The following is a 17,182-nucleotide window of genomic DNA, read 5'->3' on the forward strand; positions in this document are numbered from 1 at the left end:
AAACTGATTTGATTTGATGTTGTTTAACTGTGATGCAATAAACAATTGTTTAAAAACCCCATAAAGCCTATAAAGATACATGCCCAACATTCGATTCTCATGTAGTGTTATTTCTGTGATAATATTATTTGTTATTATAACCCGAGTTCAAAAAAACAACTAAATAAAACACAACGTTATTTCTGTAAAGAATCTCACGAAATTTGTTTTACGTTGGTGTGATTTAGTTATTTTCAACATAATTACAATTGATTACATATACATTTAGTCGAGACTGAGTCCAATTATTACTGTTTTAGTAATATTTATTTACTTTGAAAAGTGAGATTTTTATTGTAATTGAATGAAAATTACGAATCTAAAAAAATGTGTAATTTATAATAATATAATAGTAAATTCCAATAAAAAACAAAAACAGCGTCGGTAAAATTTCACATTTTATCTAATAGTTCAACGATAAAGTTTATTAATAAACAGTATATTTTGTTGGTTGGGTAGTTTAAGAACATAACTGTTTTATTTATGGTCCTTTCATAACTGATTACCATTATCAGTGCTAAAAGAACATCTGAAGTTTTCTGGCTCAGGACCTGGTTCTTATATCAGTATCAAATAAAAACGATTCGGCAAGTGCAAAGGAATGATCATCCTGCAGCTTAAATATTTTGAACCTAGATAAGGCTTCAAACATTAACGCAGTGTCAACATTTTCAGTTTTTGGACTTAAAAAACACTTAATACACAAAGAGTTAGATTTATATTACGAGTTAGTTATGAAGCTGATTAGAAATCCAGTGGGCTATCAAAAAGATATATTTTTCATACAAAATTAACACATTAAAATGGAGTAATAGAAGCATTAAATAACTTAAAACAATATAATTATTATGGGATGTATTCGATTGTAAATAATATTCGTCACTACATTTGTTTACTGGTATTGGTTATAACTTTAACGTTACTTTCATTTATCTCGTGTATTCATTACATTGAATTGAAGAATGAGATTTTAGATGTAAACTAACTCATTTCAAACGTGTAAATATCTGATTTATTACAGGTGTTCGTAAGTAGTCCTGAATAAATTGATGTCTTTAAGAAAGTGATTTTTTAAAGTCCCTTTTGCGGCACGTATAAATAAATATGTTGAATAAGACTCTATGATCAGTCCAATCCAACATTAGCCCCTGAACTGTACTCACGTTTAACTACAACGTGTTCACCCTCGATTCTACTGTCAAGTATAACTAACTACACCGTTGACCCTACTGTCATGTATAACTACACCGTGTATAGCCTCCGACCCTACTGTCAGGTATAACTACACCGTGTATAGCCCCCGACCCTACTGTCAAGTATAACAATTACTACACCGTGTATAGCCTCCGACCCTACTGTCAAGTATAACTACACCGTGTATAGCCTCCGACCCTACTGTCAAGTATAACTACACCGTGTATAGCCCTCCGACCCTACTGTCAAGTATAACTACACCGTGTATAGCCCCCGACCCTACTGTCAAGTATAACTACACCGTGTATAGCCTCCGACCCTACTGTCAAGTATAACTACACCGTGTATAGCCCCCGACCCAACTGTCAAGTATAACTACACCGTGTATAGCCCCCGACCCTACTGTCAAGTATAACTACACCGTGTATAGCCTCCGACCCAACTGTCAAGTATAACCACACCGTGTATAGCCCCCGACCCTACTGTCAAGTATAACTACACCGTGTATAGCCCCCGACCCTACTGTCAAGTATAACAATTACTACACCGTGTATAGCCTCCGACCCTACTGTCAAGTATAACTACACCGTGTATAGCCTCCGACCCAACTGTCAAGTATAACCACACCGTGTATAGCCCCCGACCCTACTGTCAAGTATAACTACACCGTGTATAGCCTCCGACCCTACTGTACACCGTGTATAGCCCCCGACCCTACTGTCAAGTATAACTACACCGTGTATAGCCTCCGACCCTACTGTCAAGTATAACTACACCGTGTATAGCCCCCGACCCTACTGTCAAGTATAACTACACCGTGTATAGCCTCCGACCCTACTGTCAAGTATAACTACACCGTGTATAGCCTCCGACCCTACTGTCAAGTATAACTACACCGTGTATAGCCCCCGACCCTACTGTCAAGTATAACAATTACTACACCGTGTATAGCCTCCGACCCTACTGTCAAGTATAACTACACCGTGTATAGCCTCCGACCCTACTGTCAAGTATAACTACACCGTGTATAGCCCCCGACCCTACTGTCAAGTATAACTACATCGTGTATAGCCTCCGACCCTACTGTCAAGTGGAACTACATTATGTATGGCCCCTGAGCTGGCCATTAAGTGCAACTACAAAGTTTACAGGCCCCATCCTACCATTAAGTGTAACTGCCACGTGTCTATCCTAATTCTATAATAAAGGGGAACTACATTATGTATGGGCCTTAACCTGGTGAAATGTAATGTTTATAAATTCCCATCCGACAATTAAGTGTTATCTTACGATAAAATGTAATTACATAATATATTGCCCCTAATCATTAGGTGTAACTAACTTTTAATAGGGCTACAATTCCCTGTAACTAACCGTAAAATAAAGAGTTAGCCACCCTGAGTTAGTTACAGGACAGTTTCTCCCGCAGGAAGCGCCACCTTAGCTGAATAGTAATGCTGTTATCTTTATTAAATCTCCCGCCAAATAATCCTCCTATCTTTCTGGAGCGCCTCTTCTATTATCCGACAAAGTTTTTCATCGCCCTTACAATGTTATTGTTGGCCCAAACTCTTGAAGAGATGATGGTATTTTACTCCCCCTCCCCCAACTTTGCCTAAGGTAATTAGTTGGTATTTCGGCTGTACAAGAGATCCTCACAGTGATAATTTTGTCGAGTTTGTTCTTAATCCAGTCAGAATGTTTAACTTTTTAATTAACAAAGTTAATTAATTTGAAATAGTGAGTTTACTTAACATCCGCTACGTAAATTAATTTTAGTACAAATTTGCGACGAGTTCAAAATTACGCTGATGAATTCCGTCTTTGTAACTGTGGCGTAATTAAGATTGTTTTATCAAGGCCAGGGAAGTACTTTTCGTGCAGATGATATGGAAGTTTGTATGTAATATAATAAACATTTAGTCAAAAATAATCTTGTAATTTAAGTATGTAAATTTGAGAAAATTTGTTGCCATAATTATAAAATGTGTAGTTAATAATTATATAATGCTTGTTTCTTAATAAAAAAAACTTTATCCGTTTTACTAACCACGATTTTAAAATTTGTGTTGCGTAACAGCGTAACATTATCCATTCTACAAATATTTTCGCATTGAATAAGCGCCAAATCTATCTATTACCCAGATAGAAGTTATAGATATGTTACGTTATCTCTTTAGATTTTTTTTAAAGGAGAGACCGATCCCCTTTTAAGCCTTATTCTGTCCGTCCTCATGGGCCACTGGCCTGTGCTAGGATCTTATCAAACAGAATAAGAGGGAGAGTCGATACAGTACAAGGTCGATGTTACTGATAAAAAGTGCAACGGTCACAAACAGGATTTGAACCAGCGCTATAGGGGCCCATACACGGTCAATATTATTGTGCAATATATTGCGCAATGATATTGAAGGATCGGACACACACAGTTCAATAATTTTACGCAATCAGAGTGATCAAAATTACCGAGGGGCAAAGCAGTTCGTGTGCCGTGTATGGTAAAGATGTGTGATGTGGATGCTGCAGCGTGTGTTGTGGTCGCATTGTTAGTGAAGCCAAAGAAGAAGAGAAAGAAGCGGGTATGAATGAAGGAGTGGTTAAAAAGAAGGAACCAGTTTACTCATGAAATACTGCTGAATGAGCTTCGTACAAATGAACCCAATGATTTTAAGAACTTTGTCAGATTAGATACAGAGTCATTGGAGAATTGCCCACCGGATAATTGGCAGGATATTGCGCAATACTGCTCATACACGACTCAATATTTTCAAGATTGTGCAATAGATTTATAAACTTTTTGACTTCATTCAATATATTGCACAACCAGTTTTTGGACTTTCAATATAACTCATACACGGTCAATATTATTGTTATCCAGTATTAAATATTGCACAATAATATTGACCGTGTATGGGCCCCTTATCTCTAACTCAGACCCAAAGTTCAACGACAGACCGCTCGGCCATCGGCACTCCCAAAGATAAACATCCAAGATAAACATGGAGCTGATATTAAGGTGAGAAGTTACCATCTAAATAAATACTAAAGCCTTTGATTGGGTTGCCTGCCATCCGTGACAGAATACGCATAGGTATTAGAGATTCGAACGGTAACAATCAAAGACATGTGGCGCAGCACTAGCGTCAGACCTCGGAACTAATTGAAGTTATCTCCCGGACCTCAGCTCACCTCGTTCGTGTGAATGATTTACCTCCTGTGTAGCTAATAGAATTAAAGCTAAAATGTAATCTAAAATGCCTAAATTGTCAACTCACTTCTTCTAGACTCTTGGACAACTTGAATTTAATTAGGTTCTATATTAGGTCTGTATTACGACACTGTTAAGCGTCCTTTAGATGAGTGTTAAATCTAGCGGAATCTCGATTAATACAGTAAAACTATATGTAACTGTTGCATTATTACTGCATAATACAAAAATGTTAAAAGCGAAATGTGGCCTTTGCATGTATTACAGAAATTTACCTTTGAATGTATTCTGTATTCTAGAATATAAATGTAAGTATGTACTCCAGATATGTAAGGAACATAACCACGCTTGGAATGTGCTCATGTGTAATGCAAGCAATGGTTGAATGCTTCTGCTGAATGGGATGTCGGAAACGAGTTCAATTTGGGAAGGGTGTTATATTATTCAGATTTAGTATTCGTACATCGACACAATAATATTATTTTATTCAATATATAATCCTAACTTGTATTAAACATAAAAATAAACAATTACTGATCGAAATGATTTAATTCTATTAGTATGTATACTTTGCACTAATGTATTATTCCAAAACACGCTATTACATACAGAGGTCTATGCGTTATGAATCTGAACTATAGTAATTTGCAGTTAAAATTAAAAACATGTAATTCTAGTGTCAGTACAACTTTGGACTACGCAAGAGAATACAGTATGCAGTTGTTATGTGCGGCGATTTGTACTATATATAGCGCTAGGCTTATTTGGCAAATCACAGTTTGGACTCGGTTGCTGAGGCGAATCATAAGTAAGGCTCAACCGTTCTGAAAAATAACAGCTAGGGCTCAGCTGTTTTGGCACATTCAAGTAGGGCTAGGTGTCTGTGGCAAAACACAGTTTGGACTCGGTTGCTGAGGCGAATCATAAGTAAGGCTCAACCGTTCTGAAAAATAACAGCTAGGGCTCAGCTGTTTTGGCACATTCAAGTAGGGCTAGGTGTCTGTGGCAAAACACAGTTTGGACTCGGTTGCTGAGGCGAATCATAAGTAAGGCTCAGCCGTTCTGGTCAATCACAGCTTGAGGCTTAGTTGCTCACAACTTGGTCACGGTATCTTTGGAAAATCACAGTTTGGACTCGGTCGCTCAGGCGAATCACAAGTAAGGCTCAGCCGTTCTGGCTAATAACAGCTAGGGCTCGGTTGTTTTGGCACATTCCAACTAGGGCTAGGTGTCTGTGGCAAATCACAGCTTAAATCTCAGTTGTTCAGACGAATCGTAACTAGGAATCCCTTTCTTTAGCAAATCAAAGCTTAAGGCTCAGGCAAATTAAGTCTAGGACTCATCTACTTTGGCAAATCACAACTTGGACTCGGCTGAGCAAGCGAATCACAAGTAGGTAAATTAAGTGTACAGAATCAGATAGTCCGTTCATAATTCCCAAGAGTGGAATTTTGATGGATAGAAGGAGATTATCTTTTATTGGTAGCAGTTCTTTTTGGAATATTCCATTTCTCTCGTATTGTAATTACCGTTCATATTCCTTGTAACATTATTTTATTTTAAAGTTGAAAACAGTTGATACAGAGTGTATGACATATGTATGTGATGTTTGCAGATGTAAGTGTAACGGGCACGCCAGCGAGTGTGTGACCACCAGGTCTCTGGAGGGCGAGGAGCGGCAAGTGTGTAAGTGTGAACACAACACTGCTGGTGTCGACTGTGAACAGTGTCTCCCCTTCTACAACGACGCGCCTTGGGGTCGAGCGAACTCCACGCACTTCCATGAATGCAAAGGTAGGACGTCACTTCATTATTTTGGCTTTGTGATAAAATTTAATGGTCTTAAGCAAAATAAAAACATCAGTGGATCGAAAGACTCGATGGAACATAAAATATCTGTCTCAATGCCTAATAGTAGGAGGACTTCAGTTCGAACATTTGATTTGAATTGAAAACATGGTGATTTATAAAATATATTGTTTTGGTAACTCTGGCTATTATTTGTATGGAAAATAGAAAGCGGCTTTTACAGTTTTTTAAGTGTTTACGCTCTTCAAAAAGAGGGGTCACTTGAGAGGGGTGTACATTTAAAATTTTTGAGTTGCCCCCAAATCCCGCATTTTTGGGGGACACCAAAGAGTTTCAAAATCACCAAATAAAAATGCTTTTCACATTGCACCACTATCCAAAGGATATATCCTAATATAAACTTGAGAACAAAATAAGGGGAGGGTCCTGACTTTTTATTCACCCTGTATATAGAATCGACAATTGGCCGAAAAAAGCCGAATCATGTTTGACCTTGGTACAAAAAGTAATCTAAAATATCTCAGCTATGATAAATAAATTCATTGACCAGCTTTGTACGTGATTTCGTTTCAATATGGCGGTCGTTCAGTCTTGCAAACATTCACAACTCCGTTATTTATTGAATTATAGAACAAATAAAAAGTGCTATCGAATGCTTAACACAGTTACTCAACTTTTTGTCACAAGTAATTTTTTATATCTCGAATGATTTTAGAGATATCGAGTACTTGTAAATCCCACGAGAATTAACTAACGATATTTGAGTTGTCAAAAATACTTCTTCCGACTGAGCGGGTGGGACTATTTTTACAATTAACGAGGAATTTTGAACTGTAGGACTTGTCACTTTCCTATTGAAACTGCATTTGATGTTCTAGTGAACCGGTCACATCTATAATTGAAGTGTCAGGTGAGGTTTTATTTCTTCATCCGACCAGTATCGGTACGTATATCTTGCTTGACTGAGCCGACTAATGGTTCACGGTGAGCCGACCGCCAGATACCGAGAAATTGACCGTGGACAGTTACAGATTAAAGCTGTAATCTGACCAATCGGCAGCGCCATTTCAATTATTGCTTAGGCCAATCAACATTAATCATCGTGACAAGATAATCTCGACTCGCCAATCACCGGTTCCGTACGTCAAACAAAACTGGGCCCGTTGTAATCAGACACGTCGACCGATATGCAGCGCAGATTATAGTTGTAGATTGGAACGGAATTATTAAACTGTCATAACATTCTAATTTCGGCTCTGTTACGCCCGGGGTGGCTGCACCCCGGTGGCTGATTTAGTTCGGTGTCCTTGCTTCATGAACTTTGATCAAATGTTTTTCCAGTTAATCATCTCTGGGAATTTCCCTGCCCTCTTATACTTTCTTGCCCTCCCCTCATCGTAACTTTCCACATAACGAGGGGTTGAAACTTATGGTTTAATGTTCCATAAATATCTGAGTGAAGTGTATCGAATTGCAAAGCACTCGTATTAAACTCACTCGAAAATTTCCTAATGCACCACAAAAATCTAAAGATGCTCATTTTACAGTTTCATTTGGATAAATATCTAATGTCCTAATGAGAGATTATCCTTTAACATGAATTTAAAAATCCAGCGCGATAATTGTGTTTACATATTTAAAACAAGAGAATTTCCTAAAAAATAGATTAGCCTGAACCTTTACTTCAAGAAGCCTTTTATTTATTAGGTGAGCAATTGTGCACCCGATGAAACAATGAGGACAGATTCATCTAGATTACATTTGTTTGTAGTTTCTGATGTCGAAACGTTGTAGAGTTCTTTTGAGCCTCTTTGTCGCCGACTTTTTTATCTCTTCAGACGAATGTTGATTCCAGATTCCAGGAATCAAGTCTGTTGCAGGTTTAGACTGCACCATGTGGAAAATGTAGAGCTGGACTTAACATTCAGTAATAAGTTGTAAAATGTAAACATTAATGTTATGGAAGCTTCTGCTGGAAAATAATCAAATACCAATATACAAACAGATTAGCGCTTAATCATATACTGCTTCCATTTTCCTGTAAGGTTAATGATGATGCTGTTATATGTTTTTAACCTAAAAAAAACCTATAAACTTTTATTTCACCTGCAATTTTGACTTCTTACGGTAGCAACCACAGCGCATTATGCTCTCCAGATACCTTTTGTATGTATCTTTAAATCTTACAGTAAAGATTATTGGGCCTTAGAAATTAAGTGAAGAATCCTTTTACCAGGAAAATGTTTATTAAAATGGTGTAAGTGTGTTTGTTTGCAATTAAAAAGGGAGCGTAATAAATTAAAAATAATTCACCAATATACGAGAAATTAAACGTATTTAATGTGAATTAATGGGGCTTTTTTTAACCATGCCCAACTAAAATGGCTGAAGCTAAACATGTCCATGTTTACATTATGTAAATGGAACATACCTTTACACAGTGATTTTTATATGATTTATAACGAGAACATTATGTAATCAATAAAAATATAATTTATGTCAATTAAGTGTTCTTCAATAAAATTTGTTTAGAAAATTTCAATAAATAAAAAAAATTATACCCACCAGCTACGTTTCAAATACAACATACAAAAATCCATACCCCCATCATCAAAAGCTTTTCTTTCTGCTTAATTTTAAGATACTTCTAATTAATGTTTTAATCTCTACAATTCCCAATGGAATGAATAATGATTTTTCTACTTATTCCATATTAAAAAAGGTATTTAAAGGACTGTGACGAAAAATTATTTAGAAGTTCAATACTTAAACTTCTAGAATACGGCGTTTTCCAGAATTTGGTTTTTATCAGTCTAGTACAAACCCTAAAATGTTGATTTTTAATATTATATTCCATTAATTTATTAAAGTGTAGAATTTCGATTTAGTGATTTCGGAACTTTATGAGACAAGGATAAAACTTCCTGGTATATTGTGTAATAATTATTTACCTTGTGATAAGTTTTACGTTTTTAATGTTCGATTATTTATTGCAGAGTTATTATTTAAATACGAGGGCTGATAGTTATATTATTAATATAAATGTATGCGCAATGCCAAATACGCAGATCTTTTACTATTAAAAGCAAGATAGTAGTGTATAAATTAGATTTGAAATATTTGTATCATAATTGTTTCACTATAATTTACGCAAAATATTACAATGCATATTCTATAATTACAAGATTAAAATTCAATTAACTCAGGTGTGTTTTGTAATTTTGTACTATATAAGCAAAATCAGGATAACATAATGTACACATAAATGTGTTTATATGAAATACAGTATACTGATATTATAAATAATAATTTAAATAAAGACATAAATTAATCACTGAAGTCTTCATAATATACAATATGAAAGGCTGTTACAGCTAGATACTTAGGCGCTTGAATGTTACCATAACAGTTTGAGAGCTGAACTGCTGACAGCTTTGTTTACCGGCTATGTTCCAACGATTATCAAAACAGAGTCGTTAGAGCCCTGCTACGCCTCAAGGGTTATCAAATATTGTGTCAGCTTGTGCGTATAACCGCTTCTGCGTGAGTAGCCCTCTGTTGATCAAGAGGCTTAATTTGTAAGTAAATAACAAACGTGTGTCAGATCAGCATTGTTAATAAATATTGTGTCAGCTTGTGCGTATAACAGCTTCTGCGTGAGTAGCCCTCTGTTGATCAAGAGGCTTAATTTGTAAGTAAATAACAAACGTGTGTCAGATCAGCATTGTTAATAAATATTGTGTCAGCTTGTGCGTATAACCGCTTCTGCGTGAGTAGCCCTCTGTTGATCAAGAGGCTTAATTTGTAAGTGAATAACAAACGTGTGTCAGATCAGCATTGTTAACAAATATTGTGTCAGCTTGTGCGTATAACCGCTTCTGCGTGAGTAGCCTCTGTTGATCAAGAGGCTTAATTTGTAAGTGAATAACAAACGTGTGTCAGATCAGCATTGTTATCAAATATTGTGTCAGCTTGTGCATATAACCGCTTCTGCGTGAGTAGCCTCTGTTGAGCAAGATGCTTAATTTGTAAGTGAATAACAAACGTGTGTCAGATCAGCATCGTTAACAAATATTGTGTCAGCTTGTGCATATAACCGCTTCTGCGTGAGTATCCTCTGTTGATCAAGAGGTTTAATTTGTAAGTGAATAACAAACGTGTGTCAGATCAGCATCGTTATCAAATATTGTGTCAGCTTGTGCGTATAACCGCTTCTGCGTGAGTATCCTCTGTTGATCAAGAGGTTTAATTTGTAAGTGAATAACAAACGTGTGTCAGATCAGCATCAGTTATCAAATATTGTGTCAGCTTGTGCATATAACCGCTTCTGCGTGAGTATCCTCTGTTGATCAAGAGGCTTAATTTGTAAGTGAATAACAAACGTGTGTCAGATCAGCATCGTTATCAAATATTGTGTCAGCTTGTGCGTATAACCGCTTCTGCGTGAGTATCCTCTGTTGATCAAGAGGTTTAATTTGTAAGTGAATAACAAACGTGTGTCAGATCAGCATCGTTATCAAATATTGTGTTCAGCTTGTGCATATAACCGCTTCTGCGTGAGTATCCTCTGTTGATCAAGAGGCTTAATTTGTAAGTGAATAACAAACGTGTGTCAGATCAGCATCGTTATCAAATATTGTGTCAGCTTGTGCATATAACCGCTTCTGCGTGAGTATCCTCTGTTGATCAAGAGGCTTAATTTGTAAGTGAATAACAAACGTGTGTCAGATCAGCATCGTTATCAAATATTGTGTCAGCTTGTGCTTATAACCGCTTCTGCGTGAGTAGCCTCTGTTGAGCAAGATGCTTAATTTGTAAGTGAATAACAATCGTGTGTCGGATCGGCATTCTTAAAAAATATGTTGTTAACAAAAATTACGGTTTTTATAACCGCTTTCATGTGAGTGAACTTCAAGATCAAGACTGTGTAAATAGCAAACATATAATGGATCTACATTGTTTAAAACAATCATTGAGTAATTTACAATTGGATAATATACTATATTTGTGAACACAACATTATCTTTCCATTTAAACTTAATCATTCTATAAGTATAAAATGAAGCCACACTTCTCTTCTAATTTGTTTTATCTAAATACTTACATTAAAACAGTAACAGTTTCAATAAAAGTATTCCATAAAATAAAAAAACTGCATGCTTAGAAGCAGTTTTGCCTAATTGTCTTTCCATAAAACGTGAAAGATTTTATGATGTTTCCGATATCTATAGATAGTCCACTCCATTATCCACAGTCCATTCAAGTTATCGATTTGACGTCATATAGTTTAATAACCGTATTAACGGTCTTACTTGTTTATATCATATTACTCTATTTGTTTTTTAGTCATTTATGTAATGATTGAAATTTAATTATTACTGTTTCTTCCAGCGAAGAATTATTATTAAGCAATAGATGTATCCGATTAAAATGGCGACTATCGGTTCATAGTCGGACTATTCATCTAGTGTGTGCAACGGCAACTGAATCCTTTATCCAAATGATGAACTTATCTGATGAAAACCCTGATCAGGCTTTGCCTTTGGAATCATTTTTTCCTAGTAACATTATCTATTTGCTTCGTCATAACAGAATGTTATTTTATTTTATAGATTTGTAATACTCATATAATTTTGTTTAGGTACTAATATTTGCGTTTTTTAAATTTATTCATTTATTTTATACAATCATTACAATGCCTGACGGTTAGCTTTAAGTTTGTCAAGCTAAAAAAATAAAACGTTTAAAAAGTGAATAATTTAGTTTTTTAACCCTTCTGCTACCATACTGTACTATCTCTTCCACCTCTAAAACTGGCGCGCCTGACAATCTAATCCTTTCTTGAGCGAAATTTCTTCTTTGATTTCACGAATAAGTACATTAAAAGGGAAATGTACAATAAAACTATTTTATCTTCATAAACTGAGGACATACGTGCAGACGTGCATTATTAGCCTCGTTACACGGAAGAGTGCACATACAGACAAACACGCGCGCGCTCATACGCACGGCACCCTTGTTTTATGATGCTAATAGGCCGTTTTGACAGAACAATAACCGAGCCCTGGCCGGAATTTGACGGTTTTATCCCGAAGAAACGCCGAACAAAGGCATATAAAACATATGTCTTTATAATGCGGCAGGCTCCTGCTTTATGCGAGCAGCTCAGCGCAGACTCGGCCGCTATTGTTAACAAAATTATGGATATCTGGACTCGATTTACCTTCCATATGAAACCTACCGCCACATTTAAAAAATAACATCAGATAAAAAGTAGAAGACAAACGTTTGCTGTTTTCTTATAAGGGCCTAACGGTATGCCGGATCTGAATGTTGATATCATATGGTAATATCAACCTCCTTTCTTATTCAACGACTGAACGATACATTTTGTACTGTCATTGAAACTCTTAGTCTGTCACCCGTTAGACCAACAATGTGAATAATTTTATCCTACAGGTACGAATGTATGTCTTGAATCTTTATTCACCCTAGATGATGAGTTAAATCTTAGCATTGGGCGCTTAGTGTTCCTTCTGTTGAACTAATTAATTTGAAAAATCCTGCATTACAGTGAAAAATTTATCTCAAATGTCTTTTCTCGCCGGAAACGTAAATATAATCATTCAACGCTTAGTGTTTCGTTTGTTTACCCAATAACGTGCATTACAAATACACATTTATCTCAAATAGTGGTTTGTTTTCTCACCGGAGATGATAACGTATAAGTTGTCATTGAGAGTTTATTTTTTCGTTTGTTTACCCAATAACGTGCATTGAAAATAAACATTTATCTCAAATGATGGCTTTTTTCACCGCAGATAATAAGATAAATATTATAATTGAGCACTTAGTTTTTTTTTTTTTTTTGTTTTCGGATTAATTCAAAAAGGTGGTTATAACAAAGTCGTCATTGTGGACTATTTATAAATACCCACTTACTCAGCTTTGCTGATGGAATTTGTGGTCGAAGCTGATTTCACCACGAATTTTGTGTTTTCCACTGGACGACCGGAGAGCTCATTACGGAGAATGTCTTGTACTGGAGCCTTGTACGGCAACAGCCGCTGTGCGATACTGTCTGACCGGACTTGGTTAATTACGGGAGTCAGACAAGTTCATTACCAGACAACAGATGATCTCACTCCGACATCTGCTTCATTGCGACTCGGTAAAACCATATATCGCACCGTTCTAATTTTATGGACGTTATGTGTCTAACTTGCTTTATAAATTGTTTAAAATACCGACAGGTTTGGAGGAAATCTAACAACTAAATGATGTAAAGTACAATTATAATGGAATATTGAAGAATCCAATAGAAGGAAACAAGGCATTGCAGTCATCACAGCATTCTGTACGGACTTGACCTTTTGAGCCCAAAATTATTAGTTCTTTCCTGAACTAAGAGGGACCTATATATCAAGTTTTAAATCTCTATGACCTTTCTATCAAATGTCATCACACAGATTTTAAGAGGCTACTGTCGGGACCTTAATAAAACGCTTTCAATACAAGTATTCGCCCGCACACGAAGAACGTATGACGAGTGTCATCGTTCTCCGGGCAGTACGCACACTGAGGTGACCTTAATCTCCCCGTATCCGTGGTTCATTCAGGCATTCAGGACTCTGATTTGACCTAAGGTCCAACGACCGTCGGTACACTGGTTCCACCTTTGCTGCCAAATGTGAAAGGTTTCTCTCCTTGCTGTTTCCGACGCTTCTTATCGCCCGTGCTTGGAAGCAAGGCGAAAGATCCTCCGTCTCTCAACGGCGACCAGGTCGAGGGGAATGACTCCGGCCACAACGATGACCGCCGCACCCGACATGATGCGTACGCGCAGGCGTCCCTAAGCGCGAATGTTTATTGTAAAACATCGAGTTTAAGCTAGCTATAAATTACTGTTCCGGTTTTATTACAAAGCGGGCGCTCGGACTGCCCTCTGTGGAGTGAGAGACACAGGTAGTAAACATTTCAACGGTAACAATCAAAGCCACACGGCACAGCTCTAGCGTCGTAACTGATACAATCAAAGTCACACGGCACAGCCCTAGCGTCGTAACTGATACAATCAGTCACACGGCAAAAGCTCTAGCGTCGTAACTGATACAAGCAGTGACACAGCACAGCTCTAGCGTCGTAACTGATACAAGCAGTCACACGGCACAGCCCTAGCGTCGTAACTGATACAATCAGTCACACGGCACAGCCCTAGCGTCGTAACTGATACAATCAAACCAACAAGGCACAACCCTAGCGTCGTAACTGATACAATCAGTCACACGGCACAGCCCCATCGTCGTAACTGATACAATCAAACCAACAAGGCACAACCCTAGCGTCGTAACTGATACAATCAAACCAACAAGGCACAACCTTAGCGTCGTAACTGATACAATCAGTCACACGACACAGCTCTAGCGTCGTAACTGATACAATCAAACCAACAAGGCACAACCCTAGCGTCGTAACTGATACAATCAAACCAACAAGGCACAACCTTAGCGTCGTAACTGATACAATCAAAGACTCCTTACCCTAAGCTACTAGGCACATCAAAACACAAAAGTGAGTGAATAGAATTTATACTTCAACATAATGTTCATTAATTTCTTAAAGAAACATATTATGCATTGCAAACGCTTTTTTTATACCATATTGCAACATTAAAAGCTGTGGCTACATTAAAATGATGGCGCCATCTGTGAAAGTGTGCAACAAATACGACTGCTTGGGTTATTGATCTCAATTAGTAGCCGTCAAATTCTAAATACTAAATATTTTTCCAAAATTAAAATTAAACTTTGATTACTGTACATACTTACTACATAGTTACATACTGTAAATCGCCATGCTTATTATTCCGGTTCACTCGGTATTGAACACTAATACAGAAAGTATAAATAAGTGTTTTTATTGAAGATGAAGTTTTCGCATCGGAACCTCGTTTCACGGATGAGTTGATAAAACGTAATATCTCCAGAATCTTGTTTGGAAGAAGAGTTGAGGCCTATTTTAACTTTACGGCTCCATGTGGACTGATTGACCTCTACCCCAGACGCCACGTGCCTCCCCTCCACTTTCTCTGCACCTGCAATAATATAACTGTGGAATCCAAATCCAAATCGTCCAAAATCTTAATGTTTGTCATGTTCCTTAGGGTTTATTCGTATTCGTATTTCCCTGGTTAATTATGTGCAAGTGTGGACCCGTAAAGAGATAAATAATAATAAACTCTGCTATAGAGTTTAATATTTCGACTTTCAAGGTAATTCATAAAAAAATAAAGACACTTTTTTATAATCAGCTGGAGGTTTTATAATCACGTCTTGTCCAGGACAGAAAATTAGCATCGCATAAGCACACAATCTGGTTTTAATTGAAACCGATAGAGAAATTTCCCGAACGAAAGGAATTTATCGTCGCTCACGTTAGTTTTGGTAGGGGTCGAATTAAGAGGGTATCAAACGGGTTAAAAATGTAAAATGACAATATTTGTCGCAGATTGTAATTTTCTCGTCTTGACAAACATAAAACTAACCGTCAGGTACGTAAATAAAAGTCAAATCACTGTCGTCGAAAATTATATAGACGATTACTGTGGTGACTTTTTTAGTTGTCTGACAATGATTTAACAATCAAACAATAAACGATTTAGAAATTACGCTTAGAAAATAGGCGTTTTATAGGGTGAATACGAAAGCATTCAACCTAAACAAAATGGTGGCCGTTTAATGTGCATTATATATGTTACTTCAACAACCACCATTTTTTTTAATACACTTTATGACGTGTGGTTGTGCCATTATTTTCTAGTAATAAAATACCTTTAAAGTTAAAAGATACGGGTGGCGCAGTGTAACGGGTACGGTGGTTATCACGAGATAATCGAATCAACCAACGTCGAGTGTGGCTGCTGCTTGGATGGGTGACTGCTGAGCGATCATGTCCTTGCAAGCAGCTCGTCTGCCCGGCCATTGGTGGTGGTTCGGAAGTCACCGTTTAGCCGCTGGTCCCCAGGTTAAGTGTTAGAGAGGGCACTTAGTCTTAACTTCTCCTGATAAAATAATATATTATATTACTTTAAAGTTATATACATACTGCCCTAGCCTTGCATTTAACATTGCAATGACCGTTTTCACAATGTATGTGTGTGGTGGTTATTGCTTAAGAACGTCGATGAGATAGCTGTGTACAAACAATGCAATAAGATTTGATCGTTTGCTGAACAATTTTCAAGAGTAAGAAAAAAACTTTTCAGCAGTGGGAACAGCAATAACCGTAGTTACGAATTGTATCTAAACCACTTCGCTTTCCGATTGTTGCCCCAGGACAGCCAGCGGAGCTCGTGCCTCAGCATCTCTCTATATAGCAGCGGCAGGCGGCTATTACAGCACAATGCTATAGAAATGTCAGCCCGCCACAATCCCGCCATCTGTACGCCAGAAATGGCCATCATATTTAGTGCCATGATCGCAGATTAGTCCGCTAAGGCATTGGAGGCCGCGACTTGGCATATCTTTGACCCGTGAATGCCTTTTCGGTCGGTCAACGGCATATGGTAATGTTTGTCCCTAAATTAAATACATTAGGGTTCAATCCGATAGCTGCAGTGATATTTTGCGGTATGGTTTAAAACACTCATTAGTACATTTAGTTAACCCTATTGTAAATACATATTTTGATACATGTCTTGCAAGTGCCTCATAATGAGAATTATTGGAGTCAAGAATAATAGTTATCATCGCTAGGGGCAAAAGCGGGTGTTTTCTGTGCGGCATCGCGTTTTACGAACTAGGCAAAGCCGAGGTTGGAAATAGGGTTGAGCCCCTAAAGACACTTTTGCTCCGTGTGGGGAGCAACGGTTTTTACCATACGTGAAGCAAAGTTTAAACTTACGCGTTTTGTTTAATTTGTATTACAAAATAA

The 17,182-nt window shown here is 37.2% G+C and overlaps 1 protein-coding gene across 1 annotated transcript in view; it reads left to right on the forward strand.

Moving 5' to 3' along the window:
- Window positions 1–17,182, forward strand: part of LOC124357511 (laminin subunit gamma-1) — a 505,622-nt gene that overhangs the window by 269,853 nt on the left and 218,587 nt on the right. The window contains exon 6 of the mRNA XM_046809384.1: window positions 6,057–6,235. Within this exon, the coding sequence (XP_046665340.1) occupies window positions 6,057–6,235 (179 nt within the window). The remainder of the gene's footprint in view (window positions 1–6,056; window positions 6,236–17,182) is intronic.

This window comes from Homalodisca vitripennis, chromosome 1 (assembly GCF_021130785.1).
Source record: "Homalodisca vitripennis isolate AUS2020 chromosome 1, UT_GWSS_2.1, whole genome shotgun sequence".
In the NCBI taxonomy this organism is placed as follows: domain Eukaryota; kingdom Metazoa; phylum Arthropoda; class Insecta; order Hemiptera; family Cicadellidae; genus Homalodisca; species Homalodisca vitripennis.